Raw genomic sequence first — 20,153 nt, 5'->3', positions numbered from 1 at the left:
AATCTAAAGAATATGCACTTTTATTATGTTTTTTGCGCTCGCTTGTAAATCGCGCCCTTTATCGTGACGCAAAAGCGGAAGTCGACTGGCGTTGACAGTAAAGTTAACGCATTTGTTTTCGGGGCAAACCGAAGGCTTGTGTATTTAGTATATGAGTCTACGCTGTGCAAAACACTCTTCAAGCAATCATTGAGCTGATATTTCTCAATTAGGTCGACGACAGGCGGCGCGACCGGCAGCCAATCTCGCGACGGCAAAATCGGAGAGCGCGCTGCCATTTGCAGTTATGCAGGAGCTGGCAAGCTTGTTACTAGGCATTCACTTCGGGGACCCTTCGAAGCGTTATTTGGCTCGGTGCTGACTAGTTTCAGCTACGGCGAAGCCCTTCTCAGGTAAAACTGATCGCCTACGGTCATCTTTGAGCTACTGCGCTCGGCGAAAGCATGCCGCGCCCGTCCAGCGCGGTTCGCCAGGCCGTAGCGCCGTAGGCGCCTTGGAGCAAGATGGCGTCCGTGTGTACCCTCGCTCCTAGCGCGCGTAGCGTGTAAACAACACCACGTGGGACTGCTGGGCGCGACGGCTGCTCAACGTTGCGACAACGTAATTTGATTTTTGTCTTCCCCTCCCTCCTCAACAGGCGCATATCACGTAGTGCCCGACGAAAATCGGCAGAAAGCATGGAGACGGCGGTGGCCGTACCGGGAATTCACGTGGACATGTCGTCCAAGAGGGGATCGACGGCCGTGTTCCAGCGGACGATCTGTCGTTCGGCGAGCGTCGATCATCGGCCGAAGACGCTGAAGCCCGCCAACGGGGCCGCGGCCGAGTCCGGCGGGCTCAGAAAGCTCACGGCTACCCGAGAGGAGCCCGCAAGCAACCAGAACAAGCCACCCGCGCCGTCGGGCAAGGGCACGTTCGGTAAACGCCGCCAGTCATTTGGCTCCTTGGCCGAACACAAGCACCTGTTCAAGAGGCGACGGCGCGACCTGTTCACGCCGCCGACCAAGTTCCTGCTGGGCGGCAACATCAACGACCCGCTCAACCTGGCCAGCTTCGAGAACGACGAAGTGAACAAGCGCGCGAACGCCGTGACGCCCAAGTCGTCTCCGGTGCCAACCCCGCGCCACAGGACTCAGGTGGAGGTCCTCATCCCGCCCAACATCAACGACCCGCTGAACCTGAACACGGGAGAAGACATCGAGTTCAAGCTCATCTCCCCCGGGTCGCGCAGACGAAAGCGCCGGTACAAGCGCAAGTCCAGAAGTGAGGACGACTCCGGTACCGCTGACGGCACTAACGCGACTCCTGCCGCCACAGCTGCTTCAGATGCAGCTGCAGACGCCTCGGCCGCCGCGTCCTCTTCGGCGGGCGACCTCGTAGATGGTCCCGCCCCCGCTGCCGACGCAGCGGCGCCAGCCGCAGCGTCAACGACGACGCCCTCTCCGGCCGTCACCGCGGCGACGCCGACGACCTCCCGGAAGACGTCTGGGAGCGCCACAGGCCCGCTCGCGTCGTCCGCTGCTTCCGCCTCTTCGTCGTCCTCGGCAGCTCCCTGCCCCGCCGACAAGATCGTCTCCCCCGTCGTGCCTCAGGGTTCGCCCGTCAAGTTCTCGCGGCGCAAGTCGTCGGCCGAGTCGCGACGTTCGACCGGCAGCGGCGGCGCGGCCTCCGCCGCCGCCGCGTCGTCCCGTCCGGCGGCCAGCGCCAAGCAGGTTCACTTCAGGCCGAAGGACGCGCACTTCCAGTACGGCAACTACAACAGGTACTACGGCTACCGGAACGGCGGCGGCCAGGAGGACCCGCGGCTCAAGGCGATGAAGAAGGAGTGGTTCTGCGGCCTGGACGTGCTCGACATCGGCTGCAACGTGGGCCACCTGACGCTGTCGCTGGCGCGCGACTACGCGCCGCGCAAGGTGATCGGACTGGACATCGACGGCGGCCTGATCCGCGCGGCGCGCCGCAACGTGCGCCACTACCTGACCGCGGCGCTGGCCGGCGAGATGCGGTTCCCGGTGTCCATGGCCATCTGTCACGGTCCCATCGCGGCGGCGGCGTTGCCCGGCCGGCAGGCCGAGTCCGTGGCCTTCCCCAACAACGTATTCTTCGTCGAGGTGAGCGCCGACTTTTGACACGCGCCTGTAGTCCTGGAATACAAGGTTAACTGCGAACTGATGCCATTGTCTGTTCGTGTCAACTTCCACTAGCCAAGCTGCTTGAGAGGACTTCAGTGTGAGCATAGTCTCTGCGCAAGGATTGGCACAACCCACTGCCTTCACTGCAAATGTAACGAACGGTTTGCCATGAGCTTGGTAGGGTGGGCTGGAGCGGCCATGTAAACACTGTCTTAACTCTTGGCAAGGCTGAAGTAACCCGGCTTAAGCTTGTACCTCATGATGTTCGGCTAGGATACTTCGGTGCTAGTTCGTTTATTGGTAAACGGAAATTATATTGCCCTAGGAACACAGGAACAAGATTGCACAGACTTGAAAGCAACAAAACATCAAATTATAATGTTTTCTAAAATGACCCAAGCGGACAAAAGTACCTTACAATCGATGGCATTGGACTAATGTAGTGGCATTGCACTTTGGGTGTGTTAACTGAAAACGGGAACTTTGGCTTTTATTAATTTTTTTTCTAGATTATAGTATTAACTCCATGCAAGCAATTTTGTACATGACAGTGACGAGTTCTGGCTTCGAGTGACAATAAGGACTGCTGCGAGACCAAATCGCTTGTTCTTGTTGCTCGATTGCTCGATTTTAGAAATCTGAAATTACCTGCAGGTCGCGCAGAAGTGTTACAAGCAACTAGCCAATAACGAGAAAGCGTTTGATTCTGTCGAAACCTCAGCAGTCATGGAGGCATTGCGGAATCAGGGTGTAGACGAGCCGTATGTAAAAATACTGAAAGATATCTATAGCAGCTCCCACAGCCACCGTAGTCCTCTATTAAGAAAGCAACAAAATCGCAATAAAGAAAGGCGTCAGGCAGGGAGATACGATCTCTCCTATGCTATTCACAGCCTGTTTACAGGAGGTATTCAGAGACCTGGATTGGGAAGAATTGGGGATAAAAGTTAATGGAGAATACCTTAGTAACTTGCGATTCGCTGATGATATTGCCTTGCTTAGTAACTCGGGAGACCAATTGCAATGCATGCTCACTGACCTGGAGAGGAAAAGCAGAAGAGTGGATCTAAAAATTAATCTGCTGAAAACTAAAGTAATGATTAACAGTCTCGGAAGAGAACAGCAATTTACAATAGGTAGCGAGGCACTGGAAGTGGTAAGGGAATACATCTACTTAGGGCAGGTAGTGACGGCGGATCCGGATCATGAGGCGGAAATAATCGGAAGGATAAGAATGGGCTGGGGTGCATTTGGCAGGCATTCTCAGATCACGAACAGCAGGTTGCCATTATGCCTCAAGAGAAAAGCGTATAATAGCTGTGTCTTACCAGTACTCACCTACGGGGCAGAAACCTGGAGGCTTACGAAAAGGGTTCTACTCAAATTGAGGACGACGCAACGAGCTATGGAAAGAAGAATGATAGGTGTAACGTTAAGGGATAAGAAAAAAGCAGATTGGGTGAGGGAACAAACGCGAGTTAATGATATCTTAGTTGAAATGAAGAAAAAGAAATGGGCATGGGCAGGACATGTAATGAGGAGGGAAGATAACCGATGGTCATTAAGGGTTACGGACTGGATTCCAAGGGAAGGGAAGCGTAGCAGGGGGCGGCAGAAAGTTAGGTAGGCGGAGGAGATTAAAAAGTTTGCAGGGACGGCATGGCCACACTTAGTACATGACTGTGGTTGTTGAAGTATGGGAGAGGCCTTTGCCCTGCAGTGGGCGTAACCAGGCTGATGATAATGATGATGAGCCAATAGCTCGAAGCCCGAACAGGATTTACATCAGTGGCATACTTACTGGTTGTCGCACGGAACGAGCAAGCAACCGAATTTTTATATGTGCTGAGGATAAAAAACAGCCACAAAAATACTTCGAGTAATGTTTATGCTACTCTGTACAGCAAAACAAATCAACCTAAATTATTAGAGCATGTGTCGCATATGCTCTGGGCCATATTTGCTACCCTCATACTGACAACTTGGAAGAGCTGTTGCTCGTGTGGGGTTCAACTTCAAGGCGATGAGTGGTGGTGACAGTTATCCCTATCACGTTGCTTGTCGCTGTCGTCTGCCAAAATTGCTTACATGAGGTTTATATTTAATAACCAGTCTTCTGAGCAAGGGTAAATGGAACCTTTAAAAAATATGTATACTCCAAATTAACTTACTGTTGCTAAGTTGTTCCATGTTGAATGCATTACCATTACAATTTTTGAGCGACGCTGCCCATATTACGCTGCACGATACCTAAGCTACTTTTTTTTTTTTTGGCGAGGAAACAAGACACGAGCAGATAGGTCTAAAGAGCACCAGCTATCCCAAGATTGTGTCAAACAAGCGTGACAAAAGGTTGCCTGGAAAAAAAAATATTCTGTTCTCCACACTCTCTTATCAGCATTTTCCAAAAAAAGTGGGGGGGGGGGGAGGGTTGAATAGCTCCAGTCAGTGCTGTGCAAGTTTGGACAGGCTACATCGTTTTAGTTTTGACTGTTGTACAACAAGCAATGGCTGCCTCACTTGACCAGGCATGTTATATAGTGTGTATAACTAGGAAGAACTCGGTCCTCTTTGTTCAACTCGCTGTATCTGGCCTGAAGACAGGCCTAGAGTCTGGAAAGTGTTGTGCTGTTAAAACTGTTGTAGGCTATACTGCACACTTTTCAGAAGTTGGTTTATGCGGTGAATGCCAACCAGTCTGCTATCTTTGTCTCCAAAAAAGCTTCAGTGGCACTCTTTTTGCTTTTCTGCTAGGCCATCTCCAATGGTGAAAAGAAAAGTTTCTCAGCAGTTTGGTCCATTGGAGGCATTCTTCAATGTCCTCTTTGTCGACATTTTGTCCATTGTCTTGTATGGCACAAAGCTCGCCTTCAAAACGCAGAAGACGAATCACTTCAAGCTGTTCCTCTTTGGCGCAGATGATAGCTGAAGAGTTATTGTTTCTCGCCTCACAGTCAGGATTGAACTGACCAGATGTGTCTGAACTTGCACAGCAGCGACTGGAGAGACAGTGACCCGACATGGACCTGACATGGATAAAGTGGCAAAGATAATTTTTTTTTTTTTTTCGAAGATGGGAGTGAGGATAATTCTTCACTTGCCCTTGCAATAAGCCATGCCATCATTATGGCTGTTCCTATCTCAAGTATCGTGGTGCTTCTATTTCCTTCACCAATCACGCCAGACACGTTCTGAGGGGCGTTAACAGCACAATTATCACCCACTATAAAATGAATTCTGTGGTGTCAAGTACGCCATACCAAGAACACACTAGAAATACCTTGTTTTTTTTTTTCACTTTAGAGGAAGGGATGAAATTAATAATCCATTCGAGTATGCATTAGAACTCTGCAGACTATGTAGATTGGTGAACAAGAATATATTTTGCATTTTGGGCCCTTGTGAGCTTATCAGAAAGTTGATGTGCTGTGCCAGACTATAGCCATCTGCCTGCTGCACACACTACCATGTTACATTTCTCACGCTGTATAGCTGCCCCATTGTGCATACAACTTGCATATTCCAAGGACATATTGCAAGGAAACCTTGTATGTGTACATGTGTAAATACATGTATACTGGTGAGAGAAATTTTAATGGTAACTGTAGAGGTCAGCCCAGTGAAATATTTAGCCATGCTATATCGAAGAAATCAACAAGCAGAAGAAAAAATATACATTTTTGTTCACTACTGCATATTTTAGGTTTATGATGGAAATGGTTTACGAAGACCACACTTTTTGTCCCAATCAATTGGAAATGCAGCTCATAGATGGGGCTTCATTTTTGTTATATTACTTGGATAGAATTCGAAACTTGATCTTCCTGTATAGCGCAGTTTCTGTTCTTTCGGAATGTAACACATTTATTTTCTTTGTGTGTGCATATGTGTGCCATGTACGCATACATATGTCCATGAATGTAACAAGATTAGGTAGGCATATCTGTATAATGTCTGTCTGAAGTAGATGCAACCTTTTTAAGCTTTAATCATGCAAACGAGAGTATAATTGTTCATAAGACCCCTTCAAAATGTTGCAGCCATGAATGGAATAAAGTGTATTATTTTTCTGTATGCTTCAGGGTGCTCACTACACTTAATAGTAGTAGTAGCCATTTCATGCCGCAAAAGCTGGCATAAGGGCATCTTGGCCTCACCCCTTTTGCATCCTTGTTTCAAGAATAGGTTACGTTTTCAAGAGTGGTGCATTATTTACAATACTAGCAAACTTGATCAAGTTATCGCTGTTCAGATTTGTAAATGAGAAAGCACTGCAATAAATTTTCCTGCAAACCAGTTTAAAAATCGCAACAGAAAATACTACACATTTCCCCGACAAAGCTAAATTCTCCGGTCCCATTACAGAGGCATTTAGCTGGCTCTTGGTTGGGTGATTGCCATCTAAGGCAAATATTTTGGCAACTTCTTTGGTTTGAAGTTGACACCAGTCAACATGTTCTGGCACTGACAGGATAGATGTGAAGTTTGCAGTAGTGGCTGTCACAGTGGTGGTGGCTGTCACTGTGACATGTTTTAGCAGAGTGCAGTTCTCATTTGTGTTGGGACACGCGCAAAAGTAACGGCTGGAAATCAGCTTTCATTTGACTGATACTGGAGTCCAGGGTAATTATATTGGACAGGATGCTGCCTGCCTTTTGAAACTCTCTAAACTTCTTACGTGGCCTTTGCCTCAAGTCCCCTTTGAGGTGTCTGTTCTATATAGTGTATTAAGGTGAATTTAAAGACATTATTCTCAATTAAGCCAACACTTAAAATGCTGCAAGCTTTCTCTCAATTCTGTTCAGCTATTCTTGTTTGATGCTGCATCTGCACCCTCAGACACAAAGGCCACAAAAATATTTCAAGAGTACTTGAGGGCATTTCTTTGCTATTCATAGTGCTTGAAACAAAATCTCTTGGTAGTTTAGAATTGTCTGAAGTGCACAGGCAAAATTTTTGCTTACGTAGACGACAGAACAGTATGCCTGGTAGCATGGATTCGCATGAAAGGGCACGTTGGCTGATTGCCAGGGACACACCTTGTTGTGAGGCTTCTTATCTGGCTCACAGTTGGCCTTAGGAGCCCAGCACCAACACTAAACGCTCATTCTATTGTGCTGTGGCTTCTCGTATTGTATCTTTTTCTCACTGTAGAGGTGAGGCATAGTGCTTGTGGGCTTCTCTTAGCAGCTCACTGGCATCTCTTGGGCATCTGTCTCACCTTGTTAAGCTGTGGTGGGGGGATATAATCACTCCTCCAACAAATTCAATTCAGCTAAGTGTTCTAGGTTAGTGTGGCCTTAGGGTTGTTCAGTGATGCGCATTATTTTGGCTCTTTTGTTGCAGTAAAGGGATGTTGTCTTTTGTCGGTGGTAAATATCTCACACTTTCTAAGAATAAGCTCACTTATATGCAATGTTTATGAAAAGAAAGCATTAGGTACTTGTTTGTACAATGGGGTCCACTGTTCAGAGGATTACTTACCAGTAACAAAGCCACTATAGTTGAAGCATTTCTTCACCATCCTTGGCAGGAAGGGGCAAATGCATGAATCAGACGTATATTTACGCATAAAAATAAGTATTGGGCCTTTATGTCTTGCTTCTGTGACATTTGATAACAGAATGTTAAGTGCATGTTCCTAGTGCTGGATCATATTCTATTTGCTGTGGGAGCCATTTTGTCCCTAAAGCAGTGATGGCAATAAGTTTGCCTGTACTTGTTGCAAAAGTGGTCAGGGCAGGAAATCGGGCCTGAAATTTTTTCTGCAAGGGGCTGCATTACCTGTTTATTTATCCGCAGCACAATCAGCCAACATTATTGAGTTCATATTTGAAAGGATTGTAATTGGTTATACCTTCCTCTAGTATTTTAGGTTACATGCACACAGAAGCGGTGTTCTTGGTTTTTCATGTTTGTCTAGCTTTGTTTTGCTGGCACATTCAGATTTTTGACAGTTCATTGTTGATAAGGCAGTTTACGCACAGGCTGCATACATACTTCTGCTTTCTCTCTCTCTTTTATTTGTTGCTATCATTACCATCTCGAAATAAGAAAAAGAAAGCCCACTGATATTCTTTCCTTTTTCAAATTTTCCGAGGCATGGAAGAGTGGTGTTCTTCCTTTGTGTGTGTGTGTGTGTGTGTGTGTGTGTGTGTGTGTGTGTGTGTGCGCGCGCGCGGCGCACTTGCAAGGAACAAAAGTGCAGTATTTTATCCTCATCCAAGTTCCTGCTGTAAAGGTTAGACTACCAAACAGCTGCACCTGTCACTTGAGCATCTGTTCTTCAGAGAGCAGCCACAAATGATGCAAAACAAATTGTTTTCTGTCATTGCTTTATTTTTTTATTGGCGTTGCTCTAGTATTGGAGGGGTGGCGTGAGATAAATGCCTCTGCAAAGATACTTCAGTGACTGCAACTGTTTTTGTATGTGCTTGCCTGGCCAGCTTTTATGTTTGCATGCGTCTATTTTTTGTGTGTGCAGTATGTGCCACTGCAGTGCCACTGTAATTGCGTTCTTACGTATCCCAGTTAGACATCGGCACTTGAGCGAGAGTTGTTTTTGTCCATGCGCAGGGCAACTACATACTGGACAGTGATTCCCAGCTGGAAGCACAGCAGGAGGAGTTTGACATGATTCTCTGCCTGAGCCTGACCAAGTGGGTGCATCTGAACTGGGGCGACGACGGGGTGCGGTTCCTGTTCAAGCGCATGCACCGGCAGCTGCGGCCTGGCGGGCGCATGCTCCTCGAGGCACAGCCCTTTCACTCCTATGGCAAGAAGAAGAAGCTCACGGTTGGTGTCTCTGCTTCCCGATTTTCCACTCTTCTTCCTGACAAAAAAAAAAAAGCTTTACACGAATTCTACTGCGAGAACTGGGCCTGGCCTTGAACTCTCCTTTCCTGCTCTCAAAGATGTATGCATCACCATGATGGAATTCATTTGTGAATGCCGCTCTTCATCTGATTGCCTTTTGTCTCTTCTCTTCTTAAATATTTTTTACTATTGTGTTCATTCAGGCTTACTGCTCAGTCGCGGGATATATCTACTCTCCTGGCTTTCATTTATTTATAATTAATGTCACTTTTGGGTTCACTCCTCTAAATACATTTGCAAAAGCCATCCAACTATTGGCAAATATCCTTGCGGGTGGGTAGCTGCCACTGCCTTAATTAAGGTCATCATCGTCATCACAATATATCCTCTCTCATCTGTTTGTTCAGCTGGTGCCATCCAGAACTGAAGTTAGTCTGGTAACATGGCATTGAACTTTTAAGGGATGGTCGACACGAGATGAAACTTGAGAACAGAGAAAGAACAAAATATGCTTAAGCTCAGGGTCGGTAAAGAAGATCTCTTGAAAAAGACTTAAGTGGGCTGGTGTTGGCCTGTCGGAAAGGATAGGGAGGTCAAGAGAAGACTTCATTGCAGTAACATGAGAATAGTTGGCAATAATGAACCAAGCTTGGGACATATTATGCGACAATCACTTCTGGGGATATTATCGCCTTGTCTGTCAGGCGCATGATGATTGCCTGGTTGAGCAAAATCAGGTGAGCCGATTGGCTGGTTGAGCACTATGTCACACAAAGGCGTTAGTATTGCCAAAAGTGATCGTCGCAGAATATGTACCCTGAATGGTTCTGGATGACTTCAAGTGCAGATACAAGTGTAGAAGAGTGAGGGTCCCAGATTGAAGAAGCGTACTCTATTTTTTATCTGACCAATATTTTATAAAGAAGCAGTTTTAACGAAACAAGCGCTAAAGAACTTTGGCGCAAAAAAAGCAAGAATGCGGTTGGCATTGTTAATCACGTAGTTAATATGCATATTAAAATAGTCCCATAATTCTTTTGCTTGCAGGCGATGGTTGTTGGCAAACCTAATTCTGTTCAGGTCTTTATTTAATTTGAAACAGCGTAGGTTCGGGCGTGTTGGTATTCCATAACTGAGGTTTTTTAGCGCACGAAAAGAAACGAAAGACAGAGGCAAGACGCGGACACAGCACTAACTTCCAACAATTGTTTTACCTATATATATGTGTACCGCTTCGTGGAATAAAACACTTGATGGAAGTTAGCGCTCTGTCCGCATCTTGCCACTGTCTTTCGTCCCTTTTCGTGCGCTAAAAAACCTCATTTATTTAATTCTTAAGCATAGTTGTCCACCTAAAAGTGGAACACAACATGCAGTAAACAGGGCATACGCTGACTTGTTTAAGGCAGCGTTGGGGAAGGCAGTACCTTCCTTGGGTAGTGCAGACAGATGGCAAAAATATAAGGACCAAGGCAGTAGTGTAGGCTAGCTGGTCTGTCATAACTGGGATCCTGAATAGCACTAAAAAATATATACAAGCACACACATACAAAAGACAACACATGATGCTAGACTAGTGTTGTATGTAGTTTTTCTTATGTCTGTCCTTGTGTTTTTAGTGCTGCTTGGGATACCAGCTAAAGGGCATGCTTTGAGTGAGCTTGCACTTAGATGATGTGAATAGGCACTGCTGATCCAACAGACTGGGTGAGAAGGCTTATCCACGCCTCAGCAGTATACACAGTATGGCCATGTGCACACAGCATTTATGTGCACGAGACACAGATAAGCGTTGCAGTGGTAAGCGAAGCCAGCGCGAACATGCTGAGACACTGCTCAGATGGTGCAGGTGCTTAGCTTTGACTAAATTGCGAAGACATAGACAGACAAGTGATGGTAACTGTATGGTAATCATTTTGTTAACGCGTGTGCAGATTTTCCGGTGCATCCCTTGAAGGCTTGTGGATCTTTTGGAGTGGTGTGTTCTCAAAGCTGATGGCCCTTGATAGCCCTAGACCATATAGTTTCTAACGAAATTACTAAAGGCAACTCTGGCGCTTACAGGGGCTGAGGAGAGACTGCAACGGGACCTCGATTTTTTTTTTCACAATTTCTTTTCCGATACTATTCCTTTTCACACATCTTCAGTGGTCAGAGCGACACTCAGCCTGCATTAGTGGGATCAGCCAGCTATAGAATTGAGCAAATGACATAACTACATTATCGCTGTCTAGATGAGCAGTTAGTAGATGGATATGTTCGTGTGTGTGCTTGTGGCTTCAAATATTCCTGTGGCATTATGTTATATCTTATCAAATTTCCACATAGTCATAACTTTCTAAAGACAATGCAGCAAGTCATTGCATATTTCTATAATCATTCGGTTATTGAGATTGTAATGCAATATTTTGTTCAAAATGATCAGTTTGCAAAGTCGCAAGGCTGTTTACTGTACTGCACCACATTTTGTACTACTACCCTATCATTCCTACGCTGGCTGGGCCATCATACGTACTTGTTTCTCCTGTAGGCTTTACCACCACAGTGCCCTCTGGCTCTGGCCAGCTAGTTCTTGTGCTTCTGCAGGAACATCCAAGTTTTTTGCAACTTGACATCTTGCTCACATCATTGTGTTTGAATGCATGAAGTGCATTAAAGCTTTGTGAAAACTAGGCATTATTGCACTTTGACAGTCTTGTTGAGCTTTGTCTCTTTCCCCACTGTTGCCTATCCAGAGAAGGATTGTACTGACGCAAAGCTTTCTTTGCAGGAGACTACATATAAACACTTCCATGCAATTACCCTTCGGCCGGAACAGTTTAACGAGTACCTGCTTTCACCAGAAGTCGGCTTTGCAAAGTGTGAACTTGTCGCCACGCCTTCCCATGCTTCTAAAGGTGGGTGCTTTGAACGTTAACTCTGTTTCTTTTTTACTCAGCTACAGTTCGTAGAGCAGCTTGGCTGCATTTGGAGGCATGAGTGCTTTTACTGCACGCAGTTGTTAGATTCACCATGTGTTAATGCGAAAGCGTTATGTGCCCCATGCAGCAGAAAATCCGGCGTTAGCGTGACCACGTCAGGGTCCGATAAGGCTACGAACCCACGACCATTGGTGCGAGTCGTACCCATCACCTTTGGTGTTAAGGCCGGCATTGGCATGACCACGCCAAGGCCTGAAGAGGCTACGAACCCACCACCATTGGCGAAGGTAATTAAGGCCGGTGTTGGCATGACCACACCACAGTTTGAAAAGCTACGAACTCGCTAACATTGGCGTGAGTCAAACCCCACCAGCTTTGGTGTTAAGGCCGACACCGGCGTGACCGTGCCAAGGTCCGAAAAGGCTGCAAACCCGCCACCATTGGTGAAGGCCATTAATGCCTGTGTTGGCATAACTCGTCATGGTCTGAAAAGGCTACGAACCCACGAACATTAGTGGATGTCGACCCCACCACTTTTGGTGTTAAGGCTGACACTGGCATGACCACGACATGGCCCGAAAAGGCTACAAACCCACGAAAATTGCTGTGAGTCGAACCCACCACCTTTGGTGTCAAGGCCGCTTGCTGGTGTGACCATGCCAAGGTCCAAAAAAGGCTACAAACCCACAACTGTTGGCGAAGGTAATGAAGGCCAGCAGTGGCATGACCACACAATGGTCCGAAAAGGCTACGAACCTGCAAGTAAGCCAGGTACATAAACAAAGACTCCACTTATGCGTCCAAACAATTCGGTCATGTTCTTCAATGACTGCAAGTGCATTGGCATCGCGCGTGCAATGGTTGCAATGCTTTAGCATTGGAATTATTGAACATTGGAACGTAGGAATAACTAAGTGGCCCTTCAGTTTTCTTTTTCATGATAGATGGGAGAAATTTTCTGAAAACTGTTGTAAAAATAAGTCGTGCGTCTGTGGCATCACACTATTTGCGATGGCGGACAAGAAATTCTATCAGTTATGAGCTCATTATGTGATACTTACAGTCAAACCTGGATATACTGAACTTGGAAGGGGATAGCAAAATAGTTTGGTATATCAATAACTCGATATATAAAATAAAAATTTTATATAAAAACTTTCAAGGGGAATTTACAGCTGTTCATTATGTGCCATAATTTGTTATATCCGGGTTTGATATATCTGGGTTCGACTGTATTCGCCATATTTAAACAATGAGTCAAATTGAATAGTACTTGAATAACATGTTCTAGTTGTGGAATTGTCAGAGACTACAACTGCCCGAAGCATGTTCATTTGCCATAAAGCTGCAACAAAAAGTAATTTCTGGTAACATGCTTGCAAAATTTGCAACAACGTACACCATTGTTCCACATAGCAGTTCAACAGTGACGCTTATTTTTTTTGCAATAAATTGGAGCACCTGTTTCGCATCCCTGGAACAGGTATTTTGTGATTTAGAATAGCCAGCTTTGAGGCTTGCTAGTTTCTCGACAACTGAAAACAGCATGTCCTCTGTTGTTAAGGCCCAACCACATGCGATTTTCGAGCTATGGCGACGGGTTTCGCCGACATGGATGGCAATCACTCACTTCGCTTATTGCCCAAAAATCCTTGTGGCAACTACTTCCGGAAATGGCATAATTGCGCAGTGACATGGCAGCAACCAGTCCTCCGTGGTCGGGCTGCTTCGAACTGCATTAGCTCTTGCAATTAGCTTTTTGCCATGAGAGCAAAAAATAAGTAGTAAAATCAGCCATCACTATGTCTCATCTCAAGCTGAGGCCTAATATCAGCATTGTCTTGTTGTTATTATTGAGATCAGTTGTTTCTTTTGATGCTGTTGGGCCTGAGATACCACTGAGAGGCGCAATAGTGTGTTGAGTTTTGCTCAGCTGGTGATGCCGCACTATTTCATGCGGACTGCATAGAACAGATTTCTCCTGGCGATGACATCTGAAAACATCAGCTTTGTGGTATGTTTGCATTTTTTTTTTTATGGCCGCGCAATTGTATCGCAGGGGCACAGCCCCCCCTGACTCTGCCCCTGCATGTTAAAGGGCCCCAGGTGTCCAAAATTAATCTGGGGTCCCCCACTGTGTTTTTTTTTTTTTTTTAGAGCGCAGAGTTGGTCTTGCAGCGAGCATCGTCGAGTGTCGTACTTCGCAACCGAGCGAACGAGTACAGCGAAAGATGAAAGACTGCGAGAGCGAAGCTAGCACGAGGAGAAATGCATAGGATGAGGGTGCAGAGGAAGCATAAGGTGGAAAGCAGGGGCGAGTATGGCGGGAGTGTGAGAAGAGTAATACTGTGCAAGACGAAATATGGTGATGATGGCTACAAAATGGCGCCAGGGTAGTTCACGTCGTCAGGGTGCCTTCGGTGTGCTGGCTCACCTCTGCAAGGCGCTGCCTGAGCAGAGGTCTGTCTGTGGCTACTGCTGGGGATTGCGTTCACGCACTGCCTCTCTCGATTTCTTGATTAGCAAAGCAGTCGCGCCACACTTCCCTCTGTTTGGAACTTGCCAAATGAGACAGATCGTCCCCACGGGCCAATATATTGTGAAATGAAAGCACGTATAGAGCTACGCTCAAATTTCGCGTTAGGGAGGGTTGTAATCGTTCGTGTTTTTTTTTTTCCTGCTGCTGAGCTCAAGGTTGTGGGTTTGGCTCCTTGGTGCAGCTGCTGAATTCTGGCTGGTGTGATACGCAAGGTCGCTTGTGTACTTGGTGTGGAGGTCACATTTGCAGTACTGTCATCTTGTTATCAGTGGGATCAGCCAGTCGTGAATGGTGGATGATATGTGTGGCATAGAATTGAGCAGAAGCCCAACATTACGAAATCGCAACTCAGGTGGTCAGCTTTAATCGTTAACCGTGAGGCGAGTTTGCTGTTCTGCATGGATAAGAATGGGCGAGCCCCACGCTACGGCATGGTATGCAGCCACGTTGTGACATCTGAATGGCACTTTAAAATTCTCGAAAATTGAACTGGACATGCAGGTGTGACAGCCACAAACTTGCAAAGTCACAGTTTGGCTGAGTTCAACTTATTTCGTTGTACCATCGAGACTAATGTTGTTACAGAGAGGAGTGGGTAACAACATGTGAAGGATAAGAAATGCAGCAAAGGGTGATGTTAGATCATGTGAAGGTTGGGTTGATGTCAGCAATGGGTGTGCGACATTGTTTGCCGTCTTTGATTGCAACAACCGCACCAGCAACATGGCTCCATTCTTTTAAAGTCCTGGGAATCAAAGACCCTGTCCTACAGGGTTTAGTACACTGCAGAATTCCAACTTAGTGACGGTGGTCAATGTGAGGTGAAATGTGGGTTACAGGTGGAATGGGGCTGGTACACGGAAAGCAATTATGAAAATGTTTTGTAAAACAGTGTGAGGCAAGAGCACATACGACTCGTTTAGATTAAAATGCTCTTCAGTCACGTCACACCCATTTCTGTGCACAACTTGTTTTTGCCAGTTCAGTCCAACGGTTGCAAGGGCCAAAAAAAAATGCTTACGGTAAGCCGTGTGTAAATCGAACACCTTCCATACTCAGTGTGACTTCAGTGCAGATAACTATTTTGCTATAAGCACTACCTTGTTTGACGGTATTTTTGCCATGCCTCATTTCATCAGCAACTGTGTAACAATACTTTTTTCCTTCCTTGTAATGCATGCAGCAATAATTATTTTATGCTTGTGCTTCGAGCTGTTGATTCAGTTTTTGTTGCGAAAAAGGAAAATGCAACATGACTGACTGTAGACTAAATAGAGATTAATTACTCTATGATTATCAAGATCCACGGAAAACACAAAGTATCATTCTACTGCCTCGAATATTTTTCAAAAGAGTCTGCAGCTCCTTCAAATAAAATTATGTAACCTTGAGACATTTTGCATCTTAATTCGTGACTTTTGGAAATGTAATTTAGCACTGAACGTTAGAGGCTAGAATGAGTGGAACTTAAGAACCATGATGTAATGAACCCGGGATTAACTAGTTATTCTGTGTAAAGAACTAAATCTAAGATGTATTTTTGCTGACATGGACATGTCACTAATGCTGTACATTTATAATGATGGGTGTATATTTACTTATTTATTTATTATGATACTACTACAAATCGCCTGAAGGCATTGCTGTAGGGGGGTGTTACAGAACAAACAGGAATAATGGGTGAAAGGTGAAGACGCCAAGAAATACACCAAGAGCCCACTTAGTATAATAGTATAAGTCAGGATAAGTGCTACGCACTATCACAGACGTGCTGTCTTAGCATATACACAAAAGTTTTGTCATTTGTCGACCCCACATCTTGAGGCAGTTTGTTCCATTCTTTAATGCTGCGGGAAAAGAAAAACAACTGAAGTACTTTTGTCCGGCAAGACATTTAGCGTATTTTTCTGTTACGGTCATGTCTCTGTGATACGTAAATAGGTGGTTTTAGGAAAACGCGGCGATTGATGACGGAATTGTTCAGATCAATGTGGTCTAGTAGTGAACACCTAGATACGATATGGTGGATACCAAGCGTGTCCCAATTGAGCATGTTTTTTAGGGTGGTGATGCTAGTGTTAATCTGATACCATTTAGTTACAAACCGCGCTGCATTATTTTGGATAGCTTCTAACTTATTAGCAAGAGTTACAGATTCAGAGTCCCATACTACAGAAGCATATTCCAAGACAGGGCAAACATTAGAAAAATATAAAACCTCTTTGACTTCACACGATACTTTCCTGAAGTTTCTTCTCAAAAAGTTAAGTATATGCACCTAGCTTATATGGTTACGTAGCTTATATGGCTGTTCCAAGTTAGGTTTGAGGAAAATATAACTCCTAGGTATTTTGATTTCTCAGTTGCTATTTGTTGACCATTTAAATAGTAGTAGTTTCCTATGGCTTCGCGCTTTCTAGAAAACCGGATGATATGATAACACTTGGAATTATTTAAAGTTATATGCCATTTACATCACCACGAATCTATTTGGTCGAGATCTGCCTCTAAGGTAGCGGTGCCTACGTGACTGTTAATGTCCCTATAAATCAGTCATCAGCATATAATCGGCATACAAAAATGTCTAAGCCTATATCATTAATATAAACCATAAACAAAAGTGGTCCAAGCATGGACCCCTGTGGGATGCCTGATGATACTAAGACTGAGCCTGAATATGACCCTTTAATTACTACTTTTGGTATCGGTTTGTCAGATAATCTTCTAGCCATTTAAGAATGCATTGTGGCAGGCCAAGGTAGGATAGTTTGAAAAGGAGTAAAGAATGTGAAACTGCATCAAAAGCCTTTCGAAAAATCTAACATGATGCCGTTTATCTGTGTGCCGGAGTCAATTGAAAATACGAGGTTGTGGGAAAATTCAATCACTTCAGACTTCTCAAGTTGGATGTGGCTGAGTTGTGCGATTATTAGTACAACCCACATTCATGCAGCAAAATAAAAAGCAAGTTGGCATTTTCGTTCTCGATAATCCAAACTTGGTTCCATTTTTGCTTGATTTTCACTTGTCCTTTTCTATTTAAGCTCGCATCGGTTTTCTAGTTGTCATTTGGTATTAGTGCATGTGCTCCTTGTTGGATTCTTTCTAGCCGCTCAACTTAAGTTCAGCGCTAAAATTAAAACACCTTTACAACTTTCACCTCTTGCACAAGTGCTTCCACCTTTCACTGTTTTATGAAATGTAATATCACAATTGCTCCTAGTTATGCCTCCTCTTCCCCCACAAATATATGTATTCATATATAAACCATCATCACAAGTTTGAAATTTCAGTCTCACACAGAAGCCTCCTTACCAGTTTTCCAGTTCGGCTGTCACTATTGAAGACTTTTCCACCAAGAATTTTTTTTCCACCATAGCACAAATCATCAGTCCAGGATGTGCATGAAATATTTCATTTCATTTATTTTCACCTTAAAAGCCTGGAGGCATTACATAAGGGAGGGCTTTAATCCTTGCGACAATGTTAGAACAAATGTACAGAACAGTAAAGAAACAGCAATAAACAAAAACAAGCCAGGAACAATTGTGAAAAAAAGGGAATATCGTGTGTGTAAGGGTAGGTGGGATCGGTAATTAAGCAATGTGGTTATTTAACATTTCGCGGATGTTTTACGGTCAGTGCATGACACGATATCTTCTGGGAGATGGTTCCAATGGGTTATTGCATCGGGGAAGAATGAAGTGTTCATGGCAGATGATCGGGTGTTAATGCTTGCTATGGGACGACTTTGGCTTAAGCGAGTGGATGTACGTAAGGGTCGATTTAATAGGGAATGCCTGGAATGTGGGTGGTAATAAAAGGTGTGAAGCAAGCAGAGACGAGAGATGATCCAGCGGGAAGCAAGTGATGGTAGTTCAAGTGTGTGTTTTAGTGCGGTTATGCTGGTTTCACGAGAGTAATTGGAAGTTATAAACCGAGCAGCGCGATTTTGTATTGCTTCTATGTCATAGGTAAGATACGATTGGGAAGGGTGCCAGATAGATGACGCATGTTCTAACTGCGGACGTACGAATGTTAGATATGCTAGCTTTTTGATTTCTGGTGATCCGGCTTTCAGGTTTTGTTTTAAATATCCAAGGGTGCAGAATTAGAACAGATGGTGTCAATATCAGTTGCCCATGATAGTGTCGAGGTCATGTGAACGCAGAGATATTTTTAAGGCGGGGCATGATTGATAGGAGCTGAATTTATTGTGTAGGTGTGACTTGTTAAGCTGTAGTTGCGGGTGAATGACAGAGCTTTGCATTTAGTAAGGTTAAGCGGCATGAACCATTTCTCACACCATACTGCGATGGAATTGAGATCCTGTTGTAGTGCAGTGATGTCATTCGAGCCTTTGATAGGAATAGGGGATGTAGGACACATGAAAAGGCGTAGGTAATTTATTGTTAATGTTAGCAAGTAAGTCATTGATGTAGATGAGGAAAAGTAGAGGCGATAAACCAGCACCCTTTGGCACACCCGATGTTATGCTGCTAAGAGATGAAATATGGTTATTTGCAGAGGTAAACTGTGTGCGCCCTTTTCAGAAGTGTTCAAGCCAGGTAAGCAAGCTATTTGGGGTTCCGATAGATGCGAGTTTTTGAAGTAGTCGATTGTGGGAAATGCAGTCGAATGCTTTCGAGTAATCCAAGAAATGGCATCAATCTGCAAATGAAAGTCCATGAAATGCAGAATGTCATGGGTGAACTCAGCAAGTTGGGTCTCGCATGAACATAGTTTTTCTGAAGCCGTGCTGGCGAGGGTAAAAGAAGTTGATAGATTCCAGGTGAGACATTAGATTGGATGAGATTATATGTTCTAGAAGTTTAGAAGGAATGCTGGTCAGAGAAAGTGGGCGATAATTTATAGCATGAGAGCGGTCGACAGTCTTAAAGATTGATTTGTTTGTTTCTGCTGTATTTTCATGTATGCATTTCTATGTTTTATAACAGCTGTGGCCTTGAGAGCACACTAAAAATTAAAACAAAAAAGAATCTGTCATGTGTGTACTTGATCGTATTTACTTACACTTGGTGCAGGTTTCCAGAGGCCCCTCTATTTATTCACCAAAGCCGGCTCACTTGACGAGTCTCAAAGCCAGCCCCGAAATGATGCAACAGCCTCCAGCAGCAGCAACAACAACACAAGCTGTGCGTCCAACAAAACGGAAGCCAGTGGAATGTAGGAGTGACTGCCCTTGTGTGGGGGTGGTGTGATCTTGTTCTGTCTTGTGCGATTGTTCCACTACACACGCATCAGACTATTCTCCCGGTGCATCGCGTGCACAGGACAGGCCTTGCAAGTGTGCTTGTCATTTCACTGATGTGGGACTTTTTTTTTTTTTTTAAATCTCCCGAAACAATTTTTTTTCTTTGTTTGTTTGGTGCCTCTTCCATCGTTCCGTGTTGGCTTCCTGCTGGGATTCAGCTCGTCTCATCGAGACTCTCTCCACATGCACATAATGTAGCGCCATGAACTGTTTGCTTCTCTCGAGTTTCCTTCTGGGGATTTTTTTTCCTTCTTTTTTTTTCTTTCATTGAGGGAGTCATTTCATCGTGACTTTTTTTTTTTCCTCGTTCGAATGCATGGCTGAAGAAAGCCAATGCAGTGTTTTGCAATGCAAACCATGTGCCAGTGAGGAGGTCATGGAATGAGCTCTTGTACTGATTAAACATGACTCAAAGATAAAAAGGTGCGGGCTTTTGTCACTTTACGGGAGAGGTGTAGAAATGCCTCTGG

At 44.9% G+C, this 20,153-nt stretch overlaps 1 protein-coding gene across 2 annotated transcripts; it reads left to right on the top strand.

Annotated features, from left to right (window-relative positions):
* The first annotated feature begins 171 nt into the window (after nucleotides 1-171).
* LOC135915493 (7SK snRNA methylphosphate capping enzyme-like) lies at nucleotides 172-20,105 on the top strand. 2 transcript variants are annotated; one of them, XM_065448594.1, is made up of 5 exons: nucleotides 173-392; nucleotides 638-2,111; nucleotides 8,709-8,927; nucleotides 11,719-11,845; nucleotides 19,454-20,105. In XM_065448594.1, the coding sequence occupies exons 2-5, from the start codon at nucleotides 678-680 to the stop codon at nucleotides 19,597-19,599; spliced, it is 1,926 nt and encodes a 641-aa protein (XP_065304666.1). In that variant the 5' UTR covers nucleotides 173-392; nucleotides 638-677; the 3' UTR covers nucleotides 19,600-20,105. The 2 variants fall into 2 exon arrangements, with proteins under 2 accessions (XP_065304665.1, XP_065304666.1); XM_065448593.1 differs by having other exon boundaries at nucleotides 172-2,111.
* The last annotated feature ends 48 nt before the right edge of the window (nucleotides 20,106-20,153 follow it).

The sequence above is a fragment of the Dermacentor albipictus genome, chromosome 2 (genome assembly GCF_038994185.2).
Source record: "Dermacentor albipictus isolate Rhodes 1998 colony chromosome 2, USDA_Dalb.pri_finalv2, whole genome shotgun sequence".
Classification (NCBI taxonomy): Eukaryota; Metazoa; Arthropoda; class Arachnida; order Ixodida; family Ixodidae; genus Dermacentor; species Dermacentor albipictus.
Note: the sequence above shows the minus strand (reverse complement) of the source record. Positions and strands in the feature narration are given on the sequence as shown.

Excerpts from the sequence above, each read along its gene's own strand:
- LOC135915493 (XM_065448593.1), top strand. The coding sequence starts at position 678 with ATGGAGACGGCGGTGGCCGTACCGGGAATTCACGTGGACATGTCGTCC. Across the intron at positions 2,112-8,708 it reads ACAACGTATTCTTCGTCGAG|GGCAACTACATACTGGACAG; the intron begins GTGAGCGCCGAC and ends GTCCATGCGCAG. Across the intron at positions 11,846-19,453 it reads GCCTTCCCATGCTTCTAAAG|GTTTCCAGAGGCCCCTCTAT; the intron begins GTGGGTGCTTTG and ends CACTTGGTGCAG.